Consider the following 23,426-nt stretch of genomic DNA (forward strand, 5'->3'; position numbering starts at 1 on the left):
CTGCAGGTGCTAACCAAAGGAGGGCTGTTATTTAGACTTTTGTTGGAGCACTGATTTGCTCACTGGTCTTTGATGCTGCATTCATGAACACTGCAACACTGTCATCTTGAATATATCTGTGCGGAAAATGGATTTGACACATTTAACTAATTTCTGTGATAAATTTGTGAAGCAATGCTTCACATCAGACAAGTATTAGTAAGAACATATTTTGCTTCGTGAGTCTATGTTGGTGGTCAATTCTCAATGTCATAGCAAAATCTGAAAAAAAACTGACAGCACTAATCAAATATCTCTAGCATTAATAAAGAAAACGAGATAGGGAAAAATTGGCTATGAATACATATTAATGTAGGACTAACCACCAGGTTTCCTTCTCATTAAAACACTTGGTGAGTTCCACATGGTTTTCCAGACTTTTAATTACACATCAAATTGGCATCTAGGAAACCTGATTGATTAAAAGTTTAAGGATTTGTTTTACATTGAAATACCCAACCAGCACTGAGAAAAAAAAAGCCAATTAAGAAGTCACTGTTGGTCTTACAAGTTAAAAAGTCCATATTATCATTCTTAATCATGTCTTGCTCTAAGTAACAAAATCCACATGTCCATTCCTGTCAATAAGTTGCAGGCTGACCAAAGACAAGTTAACTGTGCTATGAATTAGGCAGTTTCAACCCAAACATCTGAATAGTCTTTACGACTCGAAACTGATGCTATAAAGCTTAGTCTGGTTTTTAAAATATGCAAACATTTTTAGATTTCTTGATGAGAGTACATTTTTATTAGCATTATTTGGGTAGAGTGTCTGCCAAAATTAATCTACATGAATATTTTAGAAGATCGAGTTTATTCTGATTACTTTTTTTATTCATACCCGCCTCCAACATCTTAGCAAAAAATGTCATTTCTGCATTAGAAGGGTACCTGAATGATTAACTTTTAAAAAAATCTCCCTAATTTTTCAACTTAAGTAACCCAAGATCATACAAGCAGATTTTGCCCTCCCACTGAAAGGAGAGAACAGCATGTCAATTTATTCTCTCCAAAATGATTTTTGAGATTTTTGTTAGATGACTTCCATTTGAATCTACCCACTCTCAAATATGTTTCTTAAAACTTCAAAACCATTTTCTCTGGCCTTTCTAGGCATAAGAGTGTGTTAGCCAATGGGTTTCCCTGCCGCAGCTGAATGCCTGTAACTTAAGCACATCTTTCTTTGCACAGTGGGCTTAGGTTGTTCTGTATTCCAATACGTCTTAGCTCTTTTCTTCTCCTGCTCAAATCCAAGGTGTCAGAAGACTCTCCTCATGCATTCTGGCTCAGAGGTTTGCGTAAGTGACGAAGGCCCCCTGAGGCTGAGGAGTGCCAGTGTTATTTGCACCACTCTGCTTGTCACTATGCAATTGCAGTAAATGCAATTGAAAGTGCTTTTATTTGAGGGCCATTTGACAGAGGGGAGGGAAAATACATTTACTCTCTCAAGGCCTGTGTATTTTCCTGGGAGAAGCCTGCCTGTGAAATGTGTCCTTTTATCCTTGGATAGCTAGTTGGGAAATACCTTTTGGCAGTGCAAAGCCCGCACGATTTCTGCAACTTAAGACATGAGCCATGATTCACAGCCCTTCCCCGAATCTTCCCCACCTCCTTTCCTCCCACCTTCTAAAGACTGGAAGGCTGATTCACACTTGTGTGCTTGAAGTGTTCTTTTCCACAGAAAGAGGAAGGGAATTTGCATACTTTACCAACAATATTGAGCTATTTTCATCACAGATGTTTAAGGAAGGAGTTGTTTACTAATATTGAAACAGCACATAAATCACATAGAACAGCTTAGAACTGGTTCCGCTCCCTCAAAGCAGATGGGGATTAATACAGTGCTTGAGTTGTTTTACAGAGGCAGCACTCACAGGGGGCACCTTGTCCTCTAGCTGCCCAGGGACCACAGTCTCGCCTCCCCCAGGAACCATGGGATGGGGACATGACCAGAACTTGAATACTGGACCCTTTCAGAGCAAAGGGTCTGCTGTCCAGGACGACCCCGTGCAGACGCCCCCTACCGTCAGTGAACGAGTTCCAAGGTCCTCCCTTAAAAATCACCCCACCAGCGCTTCGCATACCTGTTCCCCCTAACTCCTTAAACCCTTCCATCGTACATCGTCGGGGGGTTCAGGTATTAAGCCATAGGCTTCCCGTTCTCCTAGCTTAGTGCTCTGCAAATAAAGCAATCGGATTTACCCACTGCAAAACTCAGCACTCAGTGTTTGGCTCTGCTGTGTTGAGAGGGGGGTGGGGGTGGAGGGCGGGCAGGGGCAAGGGGATTGTAGGGAACAGTCTCCTCCTGTTGGGTTACAGTATCTGTGTATCCGGGGTTACGATGTAATGCAAACAAAGACACAGTCCTGTGGATCTCTTTTAGGAGAATCTTTCCTAAGGCTCACCGAAATTCAACACGGCTACTTTCATCTTCGCAGGGACATCAGCTAACTCAATACAGCTGCCTTGTGCCATCTTTAACAGGATCGTCCTTCACCATATACAAGGAAGTCTTTTCAGAATAAAACACGAAGGAAAATGCAGAACGCTGTTTATACTTTGCTAAATGCTGTTCTGTGTTTTTTAAACATCCTCGTGGTCTCCACAAGTCATCACAACTTTGAACCTGCCATCAGACAGGTCCCCACATTTCTGTTTCTGGATGAGTTCAAATGCTCCTTACCTATGAACAGATTCCACTCGGTGTCCAGATCGGCCTGATTTGCCAGACAGCCCTTCATGACATTGAGGCAGTAGTTGTTGCAGGGCCTCACGGTGGGGAGGCCTCGGCAGTATGGGCAATACAGCATCTTCATGAGAGCACGGATGCACCCTGGGGTGGGGCTGACCTGTAGATGTATTAAAAAGAATAGGAAATCAGAAATAAGAAGGGTGAAAGGGCGGAAAAAAGATGTAATTCATTTCATTCTTAAAACAAAGAATCGGTGAAATGGTTCTGGTAAACCTCCAGCATTAGAACAAAGGGTTAAAAGACCATCAGAATCTTAACCCTTTGGAATACTTGCTCTTGAAGCCAGTAATTCTTGTCAAAGACTTCTGTTCGGCATAGTAATAATCATTTTTCTTGAAATGTCCCCGTCAACATTTTGATATCTATGTCACTGTAATTCAGCCCTAAAAACCTAGACACTGTTTCATTGCAACAGAACATGAAATGAGATAATGCATGTGAAAGCAATTTACAAAGATAAAAGCCCCATAAAAATGTAGGTATTATTGAAGTTTAATGTGACACCTTTAGACAATTTTCCAACTGGTTATTTGACCCTGTCTCTAAAGGAGGCTGCCAGATATACTTCCTTCGTACATAACTTTTTTAAAAGGATCGATATCAACTTGTCTGGGATTTCTGAGGTGCAGCCCTGCTTAGAGGCAATGGAACTGCCCAGCTTCGGGCCTCTGAAGCTTGGCAGTTCTGGAATTCCGAGGAAATGGATCCAGTGTTGAATGTGAGAAAACCTTGCAGTATTCAGAGGAGCGACTAACCAACTGACAGTGAGTGCTATTTGCCTCGAACAAGGAAACATCCTAAGTTAATCACTTGTAAGCCAATGAGGCCCTTTTTAGCCTCACTGAAAAATTTGCTTTGACGTCAAGTGGAAAGAATACTTAAAACAGTATGGATCACACACACACACACACAAATACTGAAAGCTCTTTTTCATGATTTAGACTCAAACATTATTTTCACATTTATTTGGTTGGTTCTATATAATTTTGGTATTTAAATGAAGTAATTATATGTTGCAGTTCTTGTGTTCTAGATCTGAGAATAAGCCTAACTTGTATCACTTGGACCTCTTGGGGAGTTTCAGTCTTATCAAGTAAACTTGGATCTGCAGATGACATTTACATCTCCAGAACATTCAGATGCTGACAAAGCATAACAACTCTACAAAGGTAGGGTAATAAAAGGTGTTTCTGCATAAATGTCAACTTTCAACAACAGCAGCTAATCGCTGCCATTTTATCCTTTTATCTAGAAACCACTTTGGAAATTCTCAATGCAGGGCTTTGGCTTTTGTAGCATTTTCTTGACTTTATTTTGTATAGGGACGCAGTCCCCAATACACTATTTCAGGAAATGAAGAGTTTATTTTATTTAATTAGGCACTGAAAGTTCTAGTTACCCCTTTTGTTTTGTATATTTTTCCAAAACTTTATGACAATTTTCTAACATATAGAAAAGGGAACACCCACATTCCCACTCCTATACATTTAGTATTTCCTACAACTGCTTTTTCTGACATCTATCCATCCTTCTATTCATCCATTAATCCACCTTATTTCTTACTCACTTTATAATAATAGCCTTTTGATTTTTACTTTTCCTGGTAATTTAATGTCGACTTTAATAAAGTAGAATTAACATGATTAACATGATAGAAAGTTAGTGCATTATGTACTCCAAATCAAATAAGCGAAGTAAAATATAAATAACCTCTCTTTATAAAAACATTTAGAGAATGGTTTAATACCATTAATTCTAAAATTTATTTTCCCAACAATAAAACAAAAACAACAAGGGAGAACAAAAGTGCCGGGAGCCGGTCCATGCTTGCTGTTTCACAGGACCTGGCATATATGGCATACTGTTCTTAAAATGTTTTCTCACCTTCTTGGCACTATGTGTTTTAACCAAGGTCTCCTCTCTGAAAAAGGTTGTTTCCCCAGGTAGGGATTTTCCCCTGAAGTTAGGGAGGGAATAAAACCTCTTAACTAAGTGCCAGGCGGGTAATTAATCACTTTAACTACGAACAATCATGCTTAAGCTACATAATCTTTACTCCCTGGAATGGAGATAAGAAACGCCCTAACCTTTGTAACAGAGATTGATAGGATTGAATCAACTGGTATAAATACAGATGTAACAAGACAGCAAGAGATAGAACTTACAAGACAGAACTTAGAATACAGAGCTTAGAACACAGAACTAAGAAGACAGAACCTACACAGAACCTACAGACAGAAGAACTTCGCTGGAGAGAACATGGCAAAAGATCCTGGACTGAACCTGACTACAGAAATTGGCAAGAGAACCTGACTAGACCCTGGTGACTGAACCTGGCTGGAGAACCTGGACAGAACCTGGCTGGAGAACCTAGTGAGGGAACATGGCTACAGAACCTGGCTGGAGAACCTGGAGAACCTAGCAAGAGAACATGGACACAGAACCTGGCAGGAGATCCAAACCAGAACCTCTCTGGAGATCCAGACCAGAACTTGGCTGGAGATCCTGGCTGGAGATCCTGGCTAGGCTGCTGATCAACTGAACACTGTCTCCGTGTCCTTCCTTCTTCGCCGACTCCGTCTACGCCTTTGGGAACCCCTGGACCTGCTGGGGTTGGACCCCGGCACAAAAGTAAGGATTGTAATGACTTCTGAACACACATTAGTGTCACCATATCATCTTCAGATGGGTTATTTTGTTGAAAATGACAAACTTTATCCACAATTGAGTAGTATTGTTTTAAAAATTTCTTTTACCTAGATGTATTCCATGCCATTCACAGAAAATAGAGAAAATATTCTGTATTTTCAGTACTGAGTCAATGTGGAATTCCAAATTCTTACACATTCTACTTATTTGGCATGGTTTCAGTCCTAGAAACCTTTGTGCACAGGATTTGGTTTTCCACAGTCTTCCAATGTCTCTCTTGACCCTGATGTCTTTTTCCAGAGACCTACCGATTTTCATGAGCTGCCTAAGTAATTTCTTCCTTTGACTGTTGGATTTTTGGCTTTCTTGACATTGGTATTATATAAGGTTCTGCTTCTTCTCACTCCGTGTGCCAGGGTAAAATCTAGAGCAGTTGTCAATATTTGGGATGCAATGTCCTCATGGACATTGTGGGCTCTGTTTCATCATTATACCTGCACCACTCTGTAAGATACGCACATCATTATACGGTTTTATGATTATGACTTAGGTGCTCAATAAGAGCTTTTTGAATTGAACTCTCTATTGTGTTTCCCCAATTTCTTGGCCATGTTGATATTGAAAGGGGGGGAAAAAAGAACAAGATAGGTTTGTGCACCTAACATTCAATTGTTGTTGCTTTTTAACTTTGCTTTCAAAGGCTATTGATTGCGTTAATTCAAAAGCTTTGCTTTTATATTTTTATTTTTTTATTGTGTTGGAACCAGTGCAGTTTCCTCAGTCTGACATTTAAGAAGAGCCTCCAATCAGGGTAGCAAGCAACAGAAAATTGAACAGCCTTAATAACCTAAAAGAACAATGTTGTTCAAGTTAAATGTGGCTCTCTCAGTACTTTTGGAAATGACATTCTTCCTGGTGAAATAAAGGGCATTTGAAGAAGAAAATGGAGAGTGGAGGATCAAAGTTGAAGCTTTAATGTTCACAGACCATAGTTTTTTTGAATTGACACAGCTGCCTGCTTGGATTAAAATTTTAAAAAGTCATCACTTCAAAATTAAGACTTTTAGAAGTAAGTCTCTGAAAAGAAGGTTGTTTTAAATGCCAATTGTGTGAAGGGATATTTTTCTTTTTAAATGATTTATAGTTTTAAAATTATTCTATACCTGCTTTAAAGTCTTATTATTTTGAAATCAATATAGACTCACAAGAAGTTGCAAAAACAGTATAGTCCTGGGTACCCTTCCCTCACCTTCCCTCAATGGCAACGTCTCATATAGCTATAGTACAATATCACAATGAAGAAACTGAAATTGGCACATTTCATGATTTTTTTCATCTTGCATTCCTCTGTGAATATATATATATATATATATATATATATATATATATATATATTCTAGTGTCTATATATATAGTGTGCGTGTGTGTGTACACTTCTATGAGATTTTACTTGATAAATAGATTTTTCTAATGCCACCACAATTGACATACTGAACTTTTCCATTATCAGAAAAGGAATACCTTTTGCTACCTTCACCCACCCACCCCCTGTCCTGTCATCTGCCAATCTATTGCCACTGATCTCTTGTTCATCTCTATAATTTTGTCATTTCAAGAATGCTATTTAAATGGAATCATGTAGTAGTATATAACAATTTTAGCTTTACTTTTTTAACTGAGTATAATACCCAAGATGTCCATCCAAGTACTGTACGTATTAATGCTGAGTAGTATTCCAGGGTTTGGATGTATTAGAATTGGGGTGACTATTCACTCTTTGCTGTTAGGAATAGTACTTTTCTATTAGGAATAAAGCTTCTATTAGTATCCATGCACAGGTTCTCCCATAAGCATAAGTATTCATTTCCTTGGGATAAATGCTCAGAAGTGCAGTTGATGATCCAAATGGTTAGTGCATGTATAGTTTTATAAGAAATTGCCAGTCTATTTTTCAGGCTGGTTGTAGCATTTTACATTTCCACCAGCAATGTCTGAGGGATGCAGTTTTTCCCACATCATTGCCAGTATTTTGTCTTCTAACAGTATTTTTTAAATTTAGTTATTTCAATAGGACTATTATCAACTTTTAAATTTACGCATTAGTTTCCTCTGAATAATATCCATACCTGTGTTCTAGCCTCAATGAATTCTAGTAAATATTGGATTGATAGTCATTAGCCAGCTGATCTCTGGAAAATACACAACACTAAAAAATATATACACTTCTGAGAGTAGATAAATCTGCAAATTTGGTAAAACCAAAATAAAGGAGACCTAAAAACTTACATTTAGAATTTAGAACAGACTACGGCTCAAACACATATTAGCACAAATCTGTACACTTGGTGGAGTTTTAGAAACAATTTTTTTTACTGAAGAATATTGTGTTTACTTAGCAACAATAAAGAATACAATCATCTTGAGAAACAAACTGTTGAATTTTTTTTAAGTTAGTTATATGGATTTTTGATTAATATTTAAAATGTAGCTGTAGCTTCCTACATATTCAAAGTACACTGGGAAATAAACTTAAGTGAAAGGATAAGTTGAGATATTTAGAAAAGTAGTATCCACTTGGTATAAAAAAACACACTGCTTTTAAGTGGAAAAAAAATAGTAACTTTAGACTGATATTATTTTTTGTACTTGTTTGTGCTCTTACATAACTTTTATTAGTATATGCTGTCCTTCACCAGTAGTGACCCGTGTCAAGAATTCACAGTGGGGGGGGGTGGAGAGGGGAGGGGGATAGTCAATGGTTCCTACTCCAATATCCTACTTTGGAAAAAGAGACACAAGTTTGTGAGTCAATCATGTAAGAGTTCAATATAAAATCCTTGCTTCTTGGATTTAGTCCTGTTAACTTCCTTTGATGCTGTCTGTATATAATGAATGACTTGTGAATTGTCATTCTTATAGTCAATGCTATAATTAACTAGTTTTGAGAAATACTGATAAAATTTGAGAAATAATAATATAATTTACTACAGGCCCAGTGCATGGATTTATGCAGATTGAAAGAAAATTAATTAGAAGGTGGCCGGTGGGGCAGGACTGGGTGAGACAGGCCAGACACACCCTGGAGACAACCTCCCCTGGTCCCTCCCCACCGGCAGCACCTGGGTGGCAACGGGGCTCAAAGGGTGTCTGTGGAGTGAGCGGGGTCCCTGTGGTAGGTGTGGTCCCTCAGCCTCGCCTGCGGGGATCTGGCCAAAACTGGCAGTCCGACATCCCCCAAGGGATCCTGGAGAGCAAGAGGGCACTCTGAAAAGTTGCTGTCACTCAGCAGCTCCTGTGTTGAGCATCTGCCTCCTGGTGATCAGTGTATGTCATAGCTACCCTCTACTCTGCTGGTTGCTTAGCCTTTTATATATATACTAGAGGCCCGATGCACAAAAATTTGTGCACTCGGTGGGGAGGGGAGTTCCTCAGCCCGGCCTGTGCCCTCTTGCAGTCTGGGACCCCTCAGGAGATAACGACCTGCTGGCTTAGGCCTGCTCCTGGGTGGCAGAGGGCAGGCCCAATCCCTAGGTGCAGCCCCTGGTCGGGCTCAGAGCAGGGCCGATTGGGGAGTTGGGGCGCCGCCCCCTGTCATACACAGAGCAGGGCGATCGGGAGGCTGTGATTCCACCCTCAGTCACGCTCAGGGTAGGGCCGATTGGGGGTATGGGGCACCATCCCGTCACACTCAAGGCAGGGTCGATGGGGAGGTTGCGGCGCCACCTCGTCATGCACAGAGCAGGGCCAATCAGGGGGTTGGGGCATTTCCCCCTGTCACTCACAGAGCAGGGCCTATCAGAGGGGTTGGGGCTCTGTACCCTGTCACTCACAGAGCAGGGCCAATCAGGAGGTTGGGGCACAGCCACCTGTCATGCACAGAGCAGGGCCGATCAGGGGGTTGGGGTGCCGCCACTCTCACACTCAGGGCAGGGCTGATGGGGAGGTTATGGCTCTACCCAGTCACATACAGAGCAGGGCCCGTGAGGGGGGGCAGGGGTTGGGGCGCCGCACCCTGTAGCACACAGAGCCGCAGGGCGATCAGGGGGTTTGGGCGCTGCCGCCTGTCACGCTGATCCCGGTGCCAGGAGGCCTCGCGGCTCTGCTGATCCCGGTGCTGGGAGGCATATTACCCTTTACTATATAGGATAGAGGCCTGGTACACGGGTGGGGGCCAGCTGGTTTGCCCTGAAGGGTGTCCTGGATCAGGGTGGGGGTCCCCACTGGGGTGCCTAGCCAGCCTGGATGAGGGGATGATGGCTGTTTGCAGCTGGTCACACACCCTTCAGGGTTGGGGTCCCCACTGGGGTGCCTGGCCAGTCTGGGTGAGGGGCTGAGGGCTGTTTTCAGGCTGGTGGGTGACTGAAGCTCCCAAGTGCTCCTTTTTTTCTTTTTCTTTTTTATTCCGGGCCAGCTTTAGCTCTGAGGCATGGCTCCAGCTCTTAGGCCTTGGCTGCTGAAAGCAGGTATCTGGTTTGTTTGGGTTCTATAATCGAAACCTGTTTCAACTCCAGCTGTGATATCCCAGCTGGCTGAAAGCAGGTTTCTTGGGTTTTGTTTAGCTTCTATATTTGTAACAATGTTTCAAACTGCAAGCTCAGAGGCCGGCAGCGGCAGGCGGGAAATGTTGGAATCCTCCATCGCTGAAGCAAGCAAGCCTCATTTTCGCTTCAAGCTGCCTGGATATCTTGGCTGGCAGTTAATTTGCATATTGCCCTGATTAGTCAATGGGAAGGGTAGCGGAGTGACACCAATTTGCATGTTTCTCTTTTATTAGTGTAGACTAGAGGCCTGATGCATGAAATTCATGCCAGAGTAGGACTTCCTTCCCCCGGCTTCCAGCACCAGCTTCCCTCTGGCACCCAGGACCTGGGCTTCCCTCGCAGCCCTGGCTTTGTCCGGAAGGATATCTGGTCTAATTAGTATATTATGCTTTTATTATTATAGATGGACTAGCAGCCCAGCACACAACATCGCGTGGTGCCGCTCACCCACCTGCAGCACTGCCATGACACCTGAACCTGTCCACGCAGAGCTCCAGCATGCCTGGCCCAGCCCCCAAACCCTCTGGCCTTCTCTGGCCACTGAAAGCCCTGCCCTCAGTCCCTCGAGTTGCCTCAGGCTTGTCCCGCCTTCTCTGGGCACCTCCCTGCTTCTGTCCCGTCTCCTGAGCAATGCGGTGGCTCTGCCCCGTCATGGCGCAGGAGGAGAGCCTGGAAGCCTCCTGCCTGCTGTGCTGTGCTCCTTCCCCTGGCAGGTGGGCCGCGGGGCACTCAGAGTGCGAGCAGTGGGTGGTGAAGGACTGGTGAGGGGGCGCTATGGGCTCTCACCCCTGCCCTCCCTGGCATGGGATGGTCCTGCCTCCTCAAGGCATCTCCCTGCTTCCGTCCCAGAGCAATGCTCCAGCTAATATGCTAATGACCTGGTGGTTACCCGTTACGGCGTATCGACCATTAGCATATTAGCTCTTCATTAGTACAGATAATGAAGGTTCCTTGTAAAATAACTGAAAGATAAATAAAATGACATAAAAATAATTCAGCTCATAGTTTATAACCTTGTGAGTTTTATTGTTGTTATTTGTGTTTTTATTTTAAAAGGCTAAAACAAGATACATTGAAACACGGCAAGGAATACAAAAAGAGCCCTTAATAAAGCTGTGTTGGGAGATCACACTAAGAATTATCTACGTGGCTAACCATGTGTGTCAGGATGCTATAGCAAATAATTCTTATGTTTTCTAAATGTGATTTGAGACATTGCACATCCTTAACTATATAATAGCAATGTATTACAGGTTTTTAATATACTTAAGCTTTCTATATCTGGACCAACATTCACGCATTGGTGCTCATATTAGCAATTACTGTAGTAGCCAATGTAAAATAAGACTGCCTCTTAAAATAAGTTTAAAAGCAAGCAAATATGAAAGTTCTAAGATTATACATATACATAATAAAATTATACCCAGCAAGTGTTTGTATGGAAATAATATAGTCAAATTAATAAAATAACCATATTTATTTTCTACTCAGAAGAGAAAAACAAGTTAATTGTAACTAATACAAATTCAAAATGTGTTATTTTGAGCAAGGTCAAGGCCATTCTCCACAGTTTCTAATCTAGAGTCATATTAAATGATGAGATGTTCTTACTCATCATCTCAATATATCACCAGATTCTGAAGTGTATTTTATTTTTTAAAACTGATTTTAGAGAAAGAGAAAAAGGGAGGGAGAGAGAGAGAGAGAGAGAGAGAGAGAGAGAGAGAGAGAGAGAGATTTGTTGTTCCACTTATTTATGCATTCACTGGTTGATTCTTGCAAGTGCTAGTGATTCAGGTACAGAAAGAATAGGGTAAGTTCTACAACCTTAGCATTTGGGAACAATGCTCTAACTCACTCAGTTATCCTGGCTGGAGTCAGGGCTGAAGTGTCTTTTATATTCCAAGGATGATTAAATTATATTCAAAGTGGTTTTCCTGTTAAATAATTTTAATTTTTTTTCTTTTTTTACCAATCAGTAACCTGTATGTAGGCTTTGTAGTAAGATCATGAAAACTTAAATTTGTTTCTCCTTTGTTTACTCATACAACTTCCATTTATCCAACCTTTATGGGTATGAATATATAGACCTTGGACCAGAGTTGGGATTTTTGGAATACATTCACTTCCAGACCATTTCAGGGAAGTAGTTATTTGTCTTGGGTAAGTGCAGTGTAAAGGAAATCCATAAAGGGGCATTTAGCTCCGAATTCGGAAGTAGGTATTGACAGAAATGGCTTCTGAAGGAAGTCATGTAACAGATGGTTGTGAGATAAGCGTGGCAGATGAGTGACATCACAGAAATGGTGGAGTAGGAAATGCCAAGAATCAGTCCTTTTCACTGAAGCAACCAATAAACTAGTAAAAAAAAAAACAAAAACAAAAAAAAACTCGACAGAATCAACTTTCTCAGAACTCAAATCAAATTTAAAAATACATACCAAAAAAATCAGCAGCCAGGAGAGTGCTTAATAAAGGAAGAAAATGCTAAATTCAGTTAAAAAGCATTGCTAAATCTCATGTCTCAAGAAATTTTAAAAGATAGCCATCATACTAAATATTTTCTCTGAACCACAATGAAATTACACTAGAAAGCAATATCAGAAGAAAGCTAGGAAATTCACAAATATGTGGCAATTAAGCCACATGCTCTATACAACCAATAGGTTAAAAAGTAATCACTAGGGAAATTTGAAAATACATCAATGAATGAAAACACAACATAAAAATAATGATTGCCATAGATGCCTATATTAAAAGAGAATATCACAAATCAATTACCTAATTGATTACCTTAAGGAACTAGAGTAAACTAAAACCAGAGTTAGCAAATAGAACAAAAATAATGAAGATTAGGTGGAGACAAACAAAACTTTAGTTTTATTTGTTCTTCTTTTTCTAGTTTCTTAAGGTATAAAGTTAGGTTATTGATTTGAGATCTTTCTTCTCCCAGAAGTCAGGAAAGAGACATGGGATAGTCTCTCTCTCTGAGACTTCAGAAGGAATCAATTCTGTTGACACCTTGATCTTGGACTTCTAGCCTCCTGAACTGTTAGAAAATAAAATTCTGTTTTTTAAAATCACTCAGCTTGTGGTGATATGTTATTATTGCCTTAGGAAAGTAATAAATATACCAACAAACTAGATAATCTTGATGAAATGGGCAAACGCCTATAAACAAACAATCTGCCAATACTGAATCATGACAAATTATGAAATAGTATTAGACTTATAACAAGTAGAGATTGAATTGGTAATTAAATGCCTCCAAACAAAGAAAAAGCCAGACTTCACTGGCAAATTCTACAAAAACATTTAAAGCCTTAACAAAATTCCTTCTTAAACTCTTCCAAAAAATAGAAGATGATGAAATATTTCCTAACTCATTCTAATAGATCAGCATTACCTGATACCAACGCCAGATAAAGACATAATAAGGCACGGAAACTAAGACCGATACCTCTTAAAAACGTAGAGGAAAAAATCTTTAACAACAAACTAGCGAATGGGATCCAACAGCTTATTAAAACATTATACACCATAACCATGTGGGATTTATCCCAGGAATGCGGAGGTGGTTCAACATAAGAAAATCAGTCGATGTAGTTCTCCGTATTTGGAGAACAAAGAAACAAAAACAACATGGTCATTTCAACTGATGCAGAAAAGCTTTTGACAAAATCAACACTTTCATGATAAATTCAGACAGAAAACTAGGAATAGAAGTGAACTTCTAAACATGATAAAGAGCATTTGTGAAAAACATACAGCTGGCATCATACTCAATGGTGAAAGACTGAAAGAAATTTCCCTAAGATCAGGAAAAGGATAAGGAGGCCTTCTTTCAGCCAGTGTTATTCAAAATCATGCCGAAAATGTTAGCTGGGGTCATTAGGCAAAAAAATAAAAAATAAATAAATAAATAGTATCGAAGTTTGAAAAAGGAAAGAATTAAATCTATATTTATTTACAGATAGCATGATCCTGTATATAGGCAATCTCAAAGTACTCACATACAAAACAACAAAATAGACAAAAAGTGACTAGAGCTAATAAATAAGTTTAGCAAAGCTGAATCAACACACAAAAATCCACTTTGTTTCTATACACTAGCAGTGAACAATCTGAAAAGAAAACTAAGGAAACAATTCCATTTACAATAAATCCAAAACAATAGAATACCTAGTAATAGAAGGTGGTAGAACTTATAAAACACTGGTGAACTAAATTAAAGAAGACCTAAATAAGGGAAAAACATCCTGTGTTCACGTATTGAAAGACAGTATTGTTAATATAGCTACCACTCACAGTAATTTCCAGATTCATTGCAAATCTTATCAAAATTCAAATAGTTTTTTCTTGCAGAAGTAGAAAAGCCAATCCTCAAATTCAGATGGAGTTGCAAGGGGCCAAAACAATGTTGAAAAATAGAACAAATTTGGAGCACTCACATTTCCTGGTTTCAATACTACAAAGTGAAAGTAATCAAAACATTGCTACTCTCCAGCACTTCTAGTTCTTGGTACTTACTCAAAAGATTTAAAAACAAGCTCTAGAAAAAATATTTTCACTACCATGTTCATTGCAACATGATTCTCAATAACAAAGAGGTGAAGAACAACCTAAATGTTCATTAGCTAATGAATAGATAAAGAAAATATGACTTTATACATTCAGTGGAATATTATTCAGCTTTTATTTTTTAAATATGTTTTTATTGATTTTAGAGAGAGAGGAAGAAAGAGGGAAAGAGAGAAAGCTAAAGACAGAACTCTTAATTACTAAAAAGAAACTATATTTAGCCATGTAGTTACATAAATATTAACCTTGAATTAGGTGATACCAACGTTAGTTTGATGGGCCTGACATGAACGATCTGACAACATCTTCTCTTGAGAAGTCACCTATTATTATTTCAACTGTTGCTGAATGGTGGCTTGGGAAGATAAATTTCCATGCATACAATCAGAAAACCTTTGGGCCTTTGGATGTTGATTGAATATTTGAATAGATATACATGTCAATCAACACATGTATGCTCTAAAACTATCTTCTCTACATCTTGTACCCTTGAGAGAGAACATAGATAGGAGGGAAATGATTATGAATTAAAAATCAGAGCCTAAAGGAAAAATGTTCCCTATATCAGTGGTCGGCAAACTGCGGTTCGCGAGCCACATGCGGCTCTTTGGCCCCTTGAGTGTGGCCACAAAGTTTTAATCGCACTGTATGTGCGCCCACACGTGGTATTTTGTGGAAGAGCCACACTCAAGGGGCCGCAGTTTGCCTACCACTGGCCTATATGAATGACAAATGTTTATAGCACCATTGTGATAAAAATTCAGCCTATTTTAAAAAATGTATATACTTAATTAGAACTTGCCCCAGAAAGCACAAGGCTTATGAAGCATTTGAAAGCCATGAGATGATGACTGGACTTGCTGGGTCTGGGAGAAAAGGCATAGACATAATTTTCATGCATAAAAACCATAACTGCAGAATTTCCAAAGTCAAGTGTAAGTACATCAATTCTGTGAAACATTAAAAAAATCCCACTAGGCCTTGGAAATTAAGGTGAGTTAGGTCTATGTCAGTTCTTGTCATATTATGTCACAATGTCATTGTTACCTAGATCTAGTTTCTATATTTAATTTCATTCCTTAAAACAAATAAAACTGCCATAGAAATCAGTGGATGCATGTTATTATTCACTTGATAGACTGGAATAGTTCCAAATAGCACTTAAATAAATTACCCACACACATGCACACAGAATGGATATGTTTCATCCATTAGAATGAAACATCCCTTTCCACAAGTTAAACACATTATTTCACAGGGCTTTCTAATGTGTTTACCCAATAGAGCACAACACCATTTTAATTCTACCTTACTCTATCATTATGAGGTCTTGGTGATAATGACTTTTATTTGGGCAGTCTGCTTGACATTCTGAACTTCACCCAAATGTAAATTTTCAAAATGTGAACACAGGATGTAAAATAAGATCCCTAAGTGTCTCACCAGGGAATAGTTGTCTTCTCCAGTTAGAAATTATAGCTTAAATATTACTTCATTTGGAAGAAACCTTTTAACAGTGACTTTAAATGTGAGTCATTGATGTGATAATCCACTTTGGTAAAAGCTATGAATTTCAAGCTTCTGTACACTGGTACTAACATATTTATAATGTATGTGCTTTGGCATACACACAATATGCTTTTAAAGTAAGGGGATGTGACATTATCAAGAATATAAAATCCAATCAATTATTCTCTCAGAACATGTACAACTTTAAAAACCTAGTATAAGCAGAGCTGGCATATGGTGGGAGATGAATAATATTGAACTACATCTGATATGCACAGGAAACTAGACAAATATCATATTGTGGTGTTTTGTAATTTTTGATGAAGAACATACGAGTGTGGAATTTTTGTTAATTTTACCTATCAATCTATTGATATCTATCAACGGTTTTCCTTGAACAACAATATGCCTTCCTGTCTTTTCATTAGGATTAGTCATTCCATTTCCTAATGAGTCCTGCATGAGAATCCCCTGGCTCAAAGCATCAATGTGTTTCCATAGAAAATTCTCATTCTTCACTTCATCCTGCAATGGGCCAGCATGAACTTTTTCTGAAAAAGTCATGAGTTGGAGGAAAGGGAACAATGGCAATGTCAGTTTAAGGGAGATTGATTACACAACACAGTTTTTGGCCATTCTCTAATCAGTTGACTAACAAATGAGTCCTGGACTGTCATCAGCAAAGAAGAAAACATTACTTGGAAATTCCTACAGGCATGGGGAAATCTGATTGGGAAGAGATCCTCTAAGACAGCCCAGTGGTATCTCTACCCTTCAAAAAAAAAAAAAAAGTAATAAGGGACCAAAAAGCTAAGATGGGGACCTTTGAGAACAATGTACCCAAAAACAAAGTTTATTTTCTCCTCTTCTTCCAGTACTAATGCAATGAATGAAATAATTCCCAAGTCCATTCAATAAATACTCTCCACTGCGTGAGGTGCTGTAATGAAAATAAATGGTGGATTTCAAAGTTACCAGGGAGCAAGATCCACAGCTGAGAAAGGACAGGAGAGAATTTCCTGGGGTTCAAATGAATGTCCAAGTAACAGAGAGCCAGTGACCGGTGGGAAGCTAACCATAAGAAACTCTCAGCAGAACTGGGGAAGCACAAAGTGGAGAAAAGGGAAAGCACAAAGTGAATTATTAGGAACATGGAAAGTTCAGCAACTTTGGACTACCCATGGATTTAATGTTTCAGTTATTTTTATCTTATAAACATCTTCTAAGAACAACTTGTTAAGAGTCTACACAGATTATTTGGCATATGATGGCTTTCAGTGTATAACCAAGAGTTCTGGGAATAGGTAAGGGAGAGGAGAATATATCAACAAAAGCAAAATTCCATGAAATGGATCATAGGAGTATTTGTAAGAGAGTGATACAAAAATAATATTTCTAATTTTCTGTGTTAATGCAGTTTAAAAGACTATTCCTCAAATAACACAGGGACAGTAGAAGGGGCTTACTTTAAAGGATGAAAATAATGTGTAAATTATGGCATATTTGATACAGAAATAAGCAGTCGCACTTTAATAGTGATAACTTAAAAAGAATGATGACATGTAAGGAGAAGTAACTAAATTTTCTAGTCATCTTACCTAACATTTCTAAATTGTTTTCCCCTAAAAAAAAAGCCAATTCCATGGCCCTGATGCACCTGTCCCTTCTGACAGGTTTTGGTATAAATGAAGTATTCTGAAAAAGTTAAATCATGATAATTTAGTAATAAATATAATTTCATGTAGCTGGTTACTATATTGCTGATTTTATACACATTTTGAAAACTTCAGGACCATTTGTGGGTGGTTAAGATTTTTTTATTCATTTTTTTGTAGCCCCTGGATACCTATTAGGGGTACTTGCTCAATAATACCATTTTCAAATGAAAAATTATATTAGACTCATGTTACTTCAATTCCTGGTGAAAATTCCAGAAAAGTCATCCACCATTATTTCCTACATTTAAAAATGACTTTATAAAACCACTGATTAAGTTTTAGGTCAAAGCTGAAATGAACATATTAAGTACAATTTTACTGAGTTGTAAGGATATTTTTCACATTGTCCTAGGTCCTGCAGATAACAAAAAAATATTTTATGAATGTTTTCAATGAGATTTTTACACTTAAATTCTAATATTACATAATTGACATGTTATTGTAAACATACAAATCTAATAACTAAATTGATTAGTTGATTGCTTCTTACCATGGGAGTGATAAAACTTAAAGAAAGATTCCTCTTAGAGATAGAGATAGATATACAGATAGAGACAAAGATAGAGAGAAAGGGGGAGAGAGAGAGAGAGAGAGAGAGATTGAAAGCAGATGACATCAACTAATGTGATTTAGGATATACTAATTCATTGAGTATCTACTACTCTGGAACCAACCTGGACAGCTACCAGGTAAACAGTACTAGGTAAACAGAAGTGCTCCTCACCCCAAGTAGTGCCAAACTTCTTAAAATTATGACATACTAGAGGCCTGGTGCACAAATTTGTGCACAGGTGGGATCCCTTGGCCTGGCTGGCAATCAGGGCCATCTCTCCCAGTCCTGATCAGGGCCGATTGGGACCTGCCAGCCGGGGGAGGGTCCACGGGAGGTTAGCCAGCCAGGGGGAGGGAAGTTGGCTGTGGGAGTGCACTGACCACCATGGGGCAGTTCCTGCATTGAGCATCTGCCCCCTGGTGATCAGTGCACATCATAGCGACTGGTTTTTCAGTAGACCTGTTTTAATGGTTGCTTAGGCTTTTATAGATATAGATTATATAAGCAAATAAACAAGTACTTTCTTTTTATAAATGTAAAGAGCAGACTTGTAAAGAATAAAATAAGGATACTGCCTGAAACATTACAGTGGTAAGGAATGGCTTTTCTTTTCTTTTCTTTTTTTTTTAAATATATTTTATTGATTTTTTACAGAGAGGAAGGGAGAGAGATAGTTAGAAACATCGATGAGAGAGAAACATCAATCAGCTGCCTCTTGCACATCCCCCGCTGGGGAAGTGCCTGCAACCCAGGCACATGCCCTTGACCGGAATCGAACCTGGGACCCTTCAGTCTGCAGGCCGACGCTCTATCTGCTGAGCCAAACCGGTTTTGGCAGGAATGGCTTTTCTTTGGAGATATTATAGTAAGAGCTATGGGTAAGAAGCAGTAACCCTACCAAATTTAAAGAAAGTCATCTCATAGTTCACATGTTGGCATAGTTCGTACCAATCATTTGTCCGTGTGTGTGTGTGTGTGTGTGTATGTGTATTACAATTTAGAGCATCTTCCATATCATGTTTTTTTTCTCTCCACTCAGCATATCAAGAGCAATTTCTCACAAAGTATCCTATCTAATAATAGAGAAACATGGTAATTAACCATAACTTCACTACCCTCCCCATTGGCTAATCAGCAAGATATGCAAATTAACTGCCAGCCAAGATGGAAGCTGGCAGCCAGGCAGCTGTCGTGAACAGGAGGCTTGCTTGCTGCAGTGATAGAGGAAGCCAAGGTTCCCCGCCTACCGCTGCCAGCCTCTGACCTTGCACTCTAAGCAACTATTTTGCAATTATAGAAGTTAAACAAACCCCAGAAACCTGCTTTCAGCCGTCAGAGCTGGAGCGAACAGAGTCGCAACAGTGTTACAATTATAGAACCCAAACAAACCCAGATACCTGCTTTCAGCAGCCGAGGTCTCAGAGCTGGAGCTGAGCCTCACAGCTAAAGCCGGCTCTCAGCTCCAGTGACAGCCATAGAAGGTAAATAAATCCCAGAATAAAAAGAAAAGAGGAAAAAAGGAGAGGGTGGGAGCTTCAGTCACCTGCCAGCCTGAAAACGGCCCTCAGTCCCTCACCCAGACTGTCCAGGCACCCCAGTGGGGACCCCCATCCTGAAGGGGTGTGACCAGCTGAAAACAGCCATCATCCCCTCATCCAGGCTGGCCAGGCACCCAAGCGGGACCCCCACCCTGATCCAGGACACCCTTCAGGGCAAACCAGCTGGCCCCACCGGTGCACCAGGCCTCGATCCTATATAGTAAAAGGGTAATATGCAAATTGACCCTAACAGCAGAAAGACTGGGAATGACTGGTCACTATGACACACACTGACCACCAGGGGGCAGACTCTCAATGCAGGAGCTGCCCTCTGGTGGTCAGGTCGCTCTCACATGGGAGGAGCTCTGCTCAGCCACAAGCTAGGCTGATGGCTGCCAGAATAGTGGTGGTGGTGGGAGCCTCTCCTGCCTCCTCAGTAGCGCTAAGGATGTCCAACTGCAATTTAGGCCTGCTCCCCGCTGGCAAGTGGACATACCCCGAGGGCTGCCGGGCTGCCAGAGGGATGTCTGATTGCCATCTTAGGCCCAATCCCCTGGGGAGTGGGCCTAAGCCAGCAGGTGGTCATCCCCTGAGGGGTCCCAGACTGCAAGAGGGCACAGGCCGGGCTGAGGGACCCCCTCCCCCCAAGTGCAAAAACTTTTGTGCACCAGGCCTCTAGTTTTTTCATGAATGTTTTCAGTGATATTTTCTCATAGAGCTCTCATTATTTTATCAAACCAGTTAAAACATCTCTTTCCATTGTTATAGTACATTCTATTTTGGAAAATATCTTAGTTTGTAAATACCTGTATTTCAGATTATTCTCTAGGATAGATTCCTAGAGTTGAAATTACTGGATTAAATATATGTATAAACATACAGTAGTATCTGGTACATATTATGATTTCTGTAGGTAATTATCTCAGGTATTCTTACTAAAATTGTTATAATTTTATTTTTAAAATTAAAATTTTAACATAAAAATTATCCCCCTAACCACATATATGGAGTCCATTGGTAATTAACCTTGTTGCATATTATAAATTATGCTTTTAGGACAGGGTCTTAGCTTCTGTAACTTAAAAGAACTAATTTAGCTTCTAGAGGCACCCTACTTAGTTAATGGTGAAAAGCTTAAATACAGGTAAAATGGGATTTTACCATATCTTTTGGTCAGCATTTTCATTACCTTTGGCTCCCTGATATTAATGTCTATATAAAGTAGAGGAATATTAAATGTATTTAATACACTCAGGAAGAACAACTGATCTTTTCAAGTCCTTCTTGAAGTTTCAGGGTTTCCCTTCTAAATTTTAATTGGCATTCATTTTAAAACCTTTTCTCTCAGATTTCATCAGGATGGTCATGGTACCATAAGATATTTGATTAATAGAAAACACATTTTCCTTTATATTATGCACTAGAGGCCTGTTGCATGAAGAGATTCATGCAATAGGCCTTCCCTTCCTCTGGCTGCCGGCACCAGTTTTCTTCCTCCAGCACCTGGGACTCAGGTCTTCGCTCCTCTGGCCGGAGCCATCAGTCTTTGCTGCTCTGGCTGGAGCCTTCAGTCTTTGCTCCGCCCCTTTGCGCTATGTATGCAAATTAACCGTCATCTTTGTTGGGTTAATTTGCATACTCTTCTGATTGACTGGCGAGCGTAGTGGAGGGATGGTCAATTTGCATGTTTGTCTATTATTAGGTAAGATAGAGGCCTGGTGCACATGTGGGGGCTGGCTGGTTTGCCCTGAAGGGTGTCCCAGATCAGGGTGGGTGTCCCGCTGGGGTGCCTGGCCAGCCTGGGTATGGGGCTGAGGGCTGTTTTCAGGCTGGCCATACCCCTTTCAGGGTAGGGGTCCCCACTGGGGTGCCTGGACAGCCTGGGTGAGGGACTGAGGGCCATTTTCAGGATGGCCATGGCCGCAGCCTGGAAGCAGTTATCTGGGATTTATTTATCTTCTATAATTGAAACTTTGTAGCCTTGAGCAGAGCTCAGGACCGGCAGGGCAGGCAGGAAGCTTGGCTTCCACCATTGCTGGGGGCAATCTATGCCTCCTGCTCGCTCCAGCTTTGTGGCCACCACCATCTTAGTTGGGTTAATTTGCATATTTGCTCCTTATTGGCTTGTGGGCATGGCTTTGTGGGTGTAGTGGAGGTATGGTCAATTTGCATGTTTCTCTTTATTGGATTAAATAGATTATTTGACCTTCAATTTTGGTTCATTTTTTTGGTGGGCTTTGAGGATATTTTAAATAATTCAAATGCTGTCTGTTTACTATGCTAATAGGAAAATGAAATAAGGGGAGTATAATCCATAGAGCTGATTTCCTCTGAAAATTTCTACCCAAATATGTAATAACTATAACAGCAATGTCAACTGAATTCCTGTGCTTTCGATCATGAATAGGTAGTAACAGGTGCGGAACTTTAACTGTCAATATCATGTAGACCTTGACCACAGAGAAACAATACCTTATCAATCACTCTTCAGGACTTTCAGATGACCTTCCTGAGTTCCTTGTCCATTGACTGCCCACAGATGATCCATCTCAGGCCACTGTTCACTTTTTAGATAGAAAGATATAGTTCTTATTCTCTTATCCACTATGCCCTAAATAGGATACATGAGGCTTTTTCCAGATATACCTGAGCAGAGACATTTTTAAGTGACTCCATTTACACATCTTCCACTTCTATATGAATTCTTTCCCAAAATAAGACTAAACCTACTGTCAAGGACATATCTTCCACATCTACTTCTGATTAGTCACAAAAAAAGACATTCTAAAGAAATTCTTTGCACCCATCTCTATATGTAGCATGATGCATGATGCCACAATGTGAGTACCTTGAGGACCAGAAATTAAGGGTGAAATGCTAAGAACAATTCAAAATGCTATCCATGTAGAGAAGCTAATTATTCTCATGCCCAGGTAACAGATACTTCACAAAGAGAAGAGTTTTTAATTTTTTGCTTTCAATAAAATTGAAAGAGAACCTAATCAAACCGTCAGCTGCTAGATTATTAAAAATTAGTTTTGAAGATAGTTACTATGTTATTTTTGGCCTACAGCTTGGAAGAAGTTCAAAGATTTGAGTGACTTTACTCTAATAACATTCTTTCTTTCATAGCTAAATATTTGTCTGAATAATGTTTCCCAATGCATACTCCATAATAATACAAAGGAGTGGAACTGGTACAGAACTTTTCTCTATACAAGAAAAATTCATCCAAAGAATTATGAACCACTTGGGGTGGGGAAGAGAAATCCCACCATTTCATTAAGAGAAGAATTTGCAACAAAAATTTATTTTAAAACTTTAATTATCAAAGAATATAAAATGTTTCTGAGCTTTTGATCAATTTAGTGCCAATAATTGTAATGCTAACTCAATCCATAAGAAAATATTAGCATTTGAAGCCTCATATCATGGAAATATTTTTAAAATTAATTTTACATACATACATTTGTCCTTTAAATGATAGGAGTTGTTATTCTATTTTTTAAGATGTAAACTTGAATTATATTAGCATATATTTTCTGT

At 39.7% G+C, this 23,426-nt stretch overlaps 1 protein-coding gene across 1 annotated transcript in view; it reads right to left on the reverse strand.

Annotated features, from left to right (window-relative positions):
* The window catches only part of GPC6 (glypican 6), a 1,123,860-nt gene that overhangs the window by 367,107 nt on the left and 733,327 nt on the right, over positions 1–23,426 (reverse strand). Inside the window, exon 4 of the mRNA XM_036297016.1 lies at positions 2,723–2,888. Within this exon, the coding sequence (XP_036152909.1) occupies positions 2,723–2,888 (166 nt within the window). The remainder of the gene's footprint in view (positions 1–2,722; positions 2,889–23,426) is intronic.

Source organism: Myotis myotis, unplaced genomic scaffold (genome assembly GCF_014108235.1).
Source record: "Myotis myotis isolate mMyoMyo1 unplaced genomic scaffold, mMyoMyo1.p scaffold_m19_p_3, whole genome shotgun sequence".
In the NCBI taxonomy this organism is placed as follows: Eukaryota; Metazoa; Chordata; class Mammalia; order Chiroptera; family Vespertilionidae; genus Myotis; species Myotis myotis.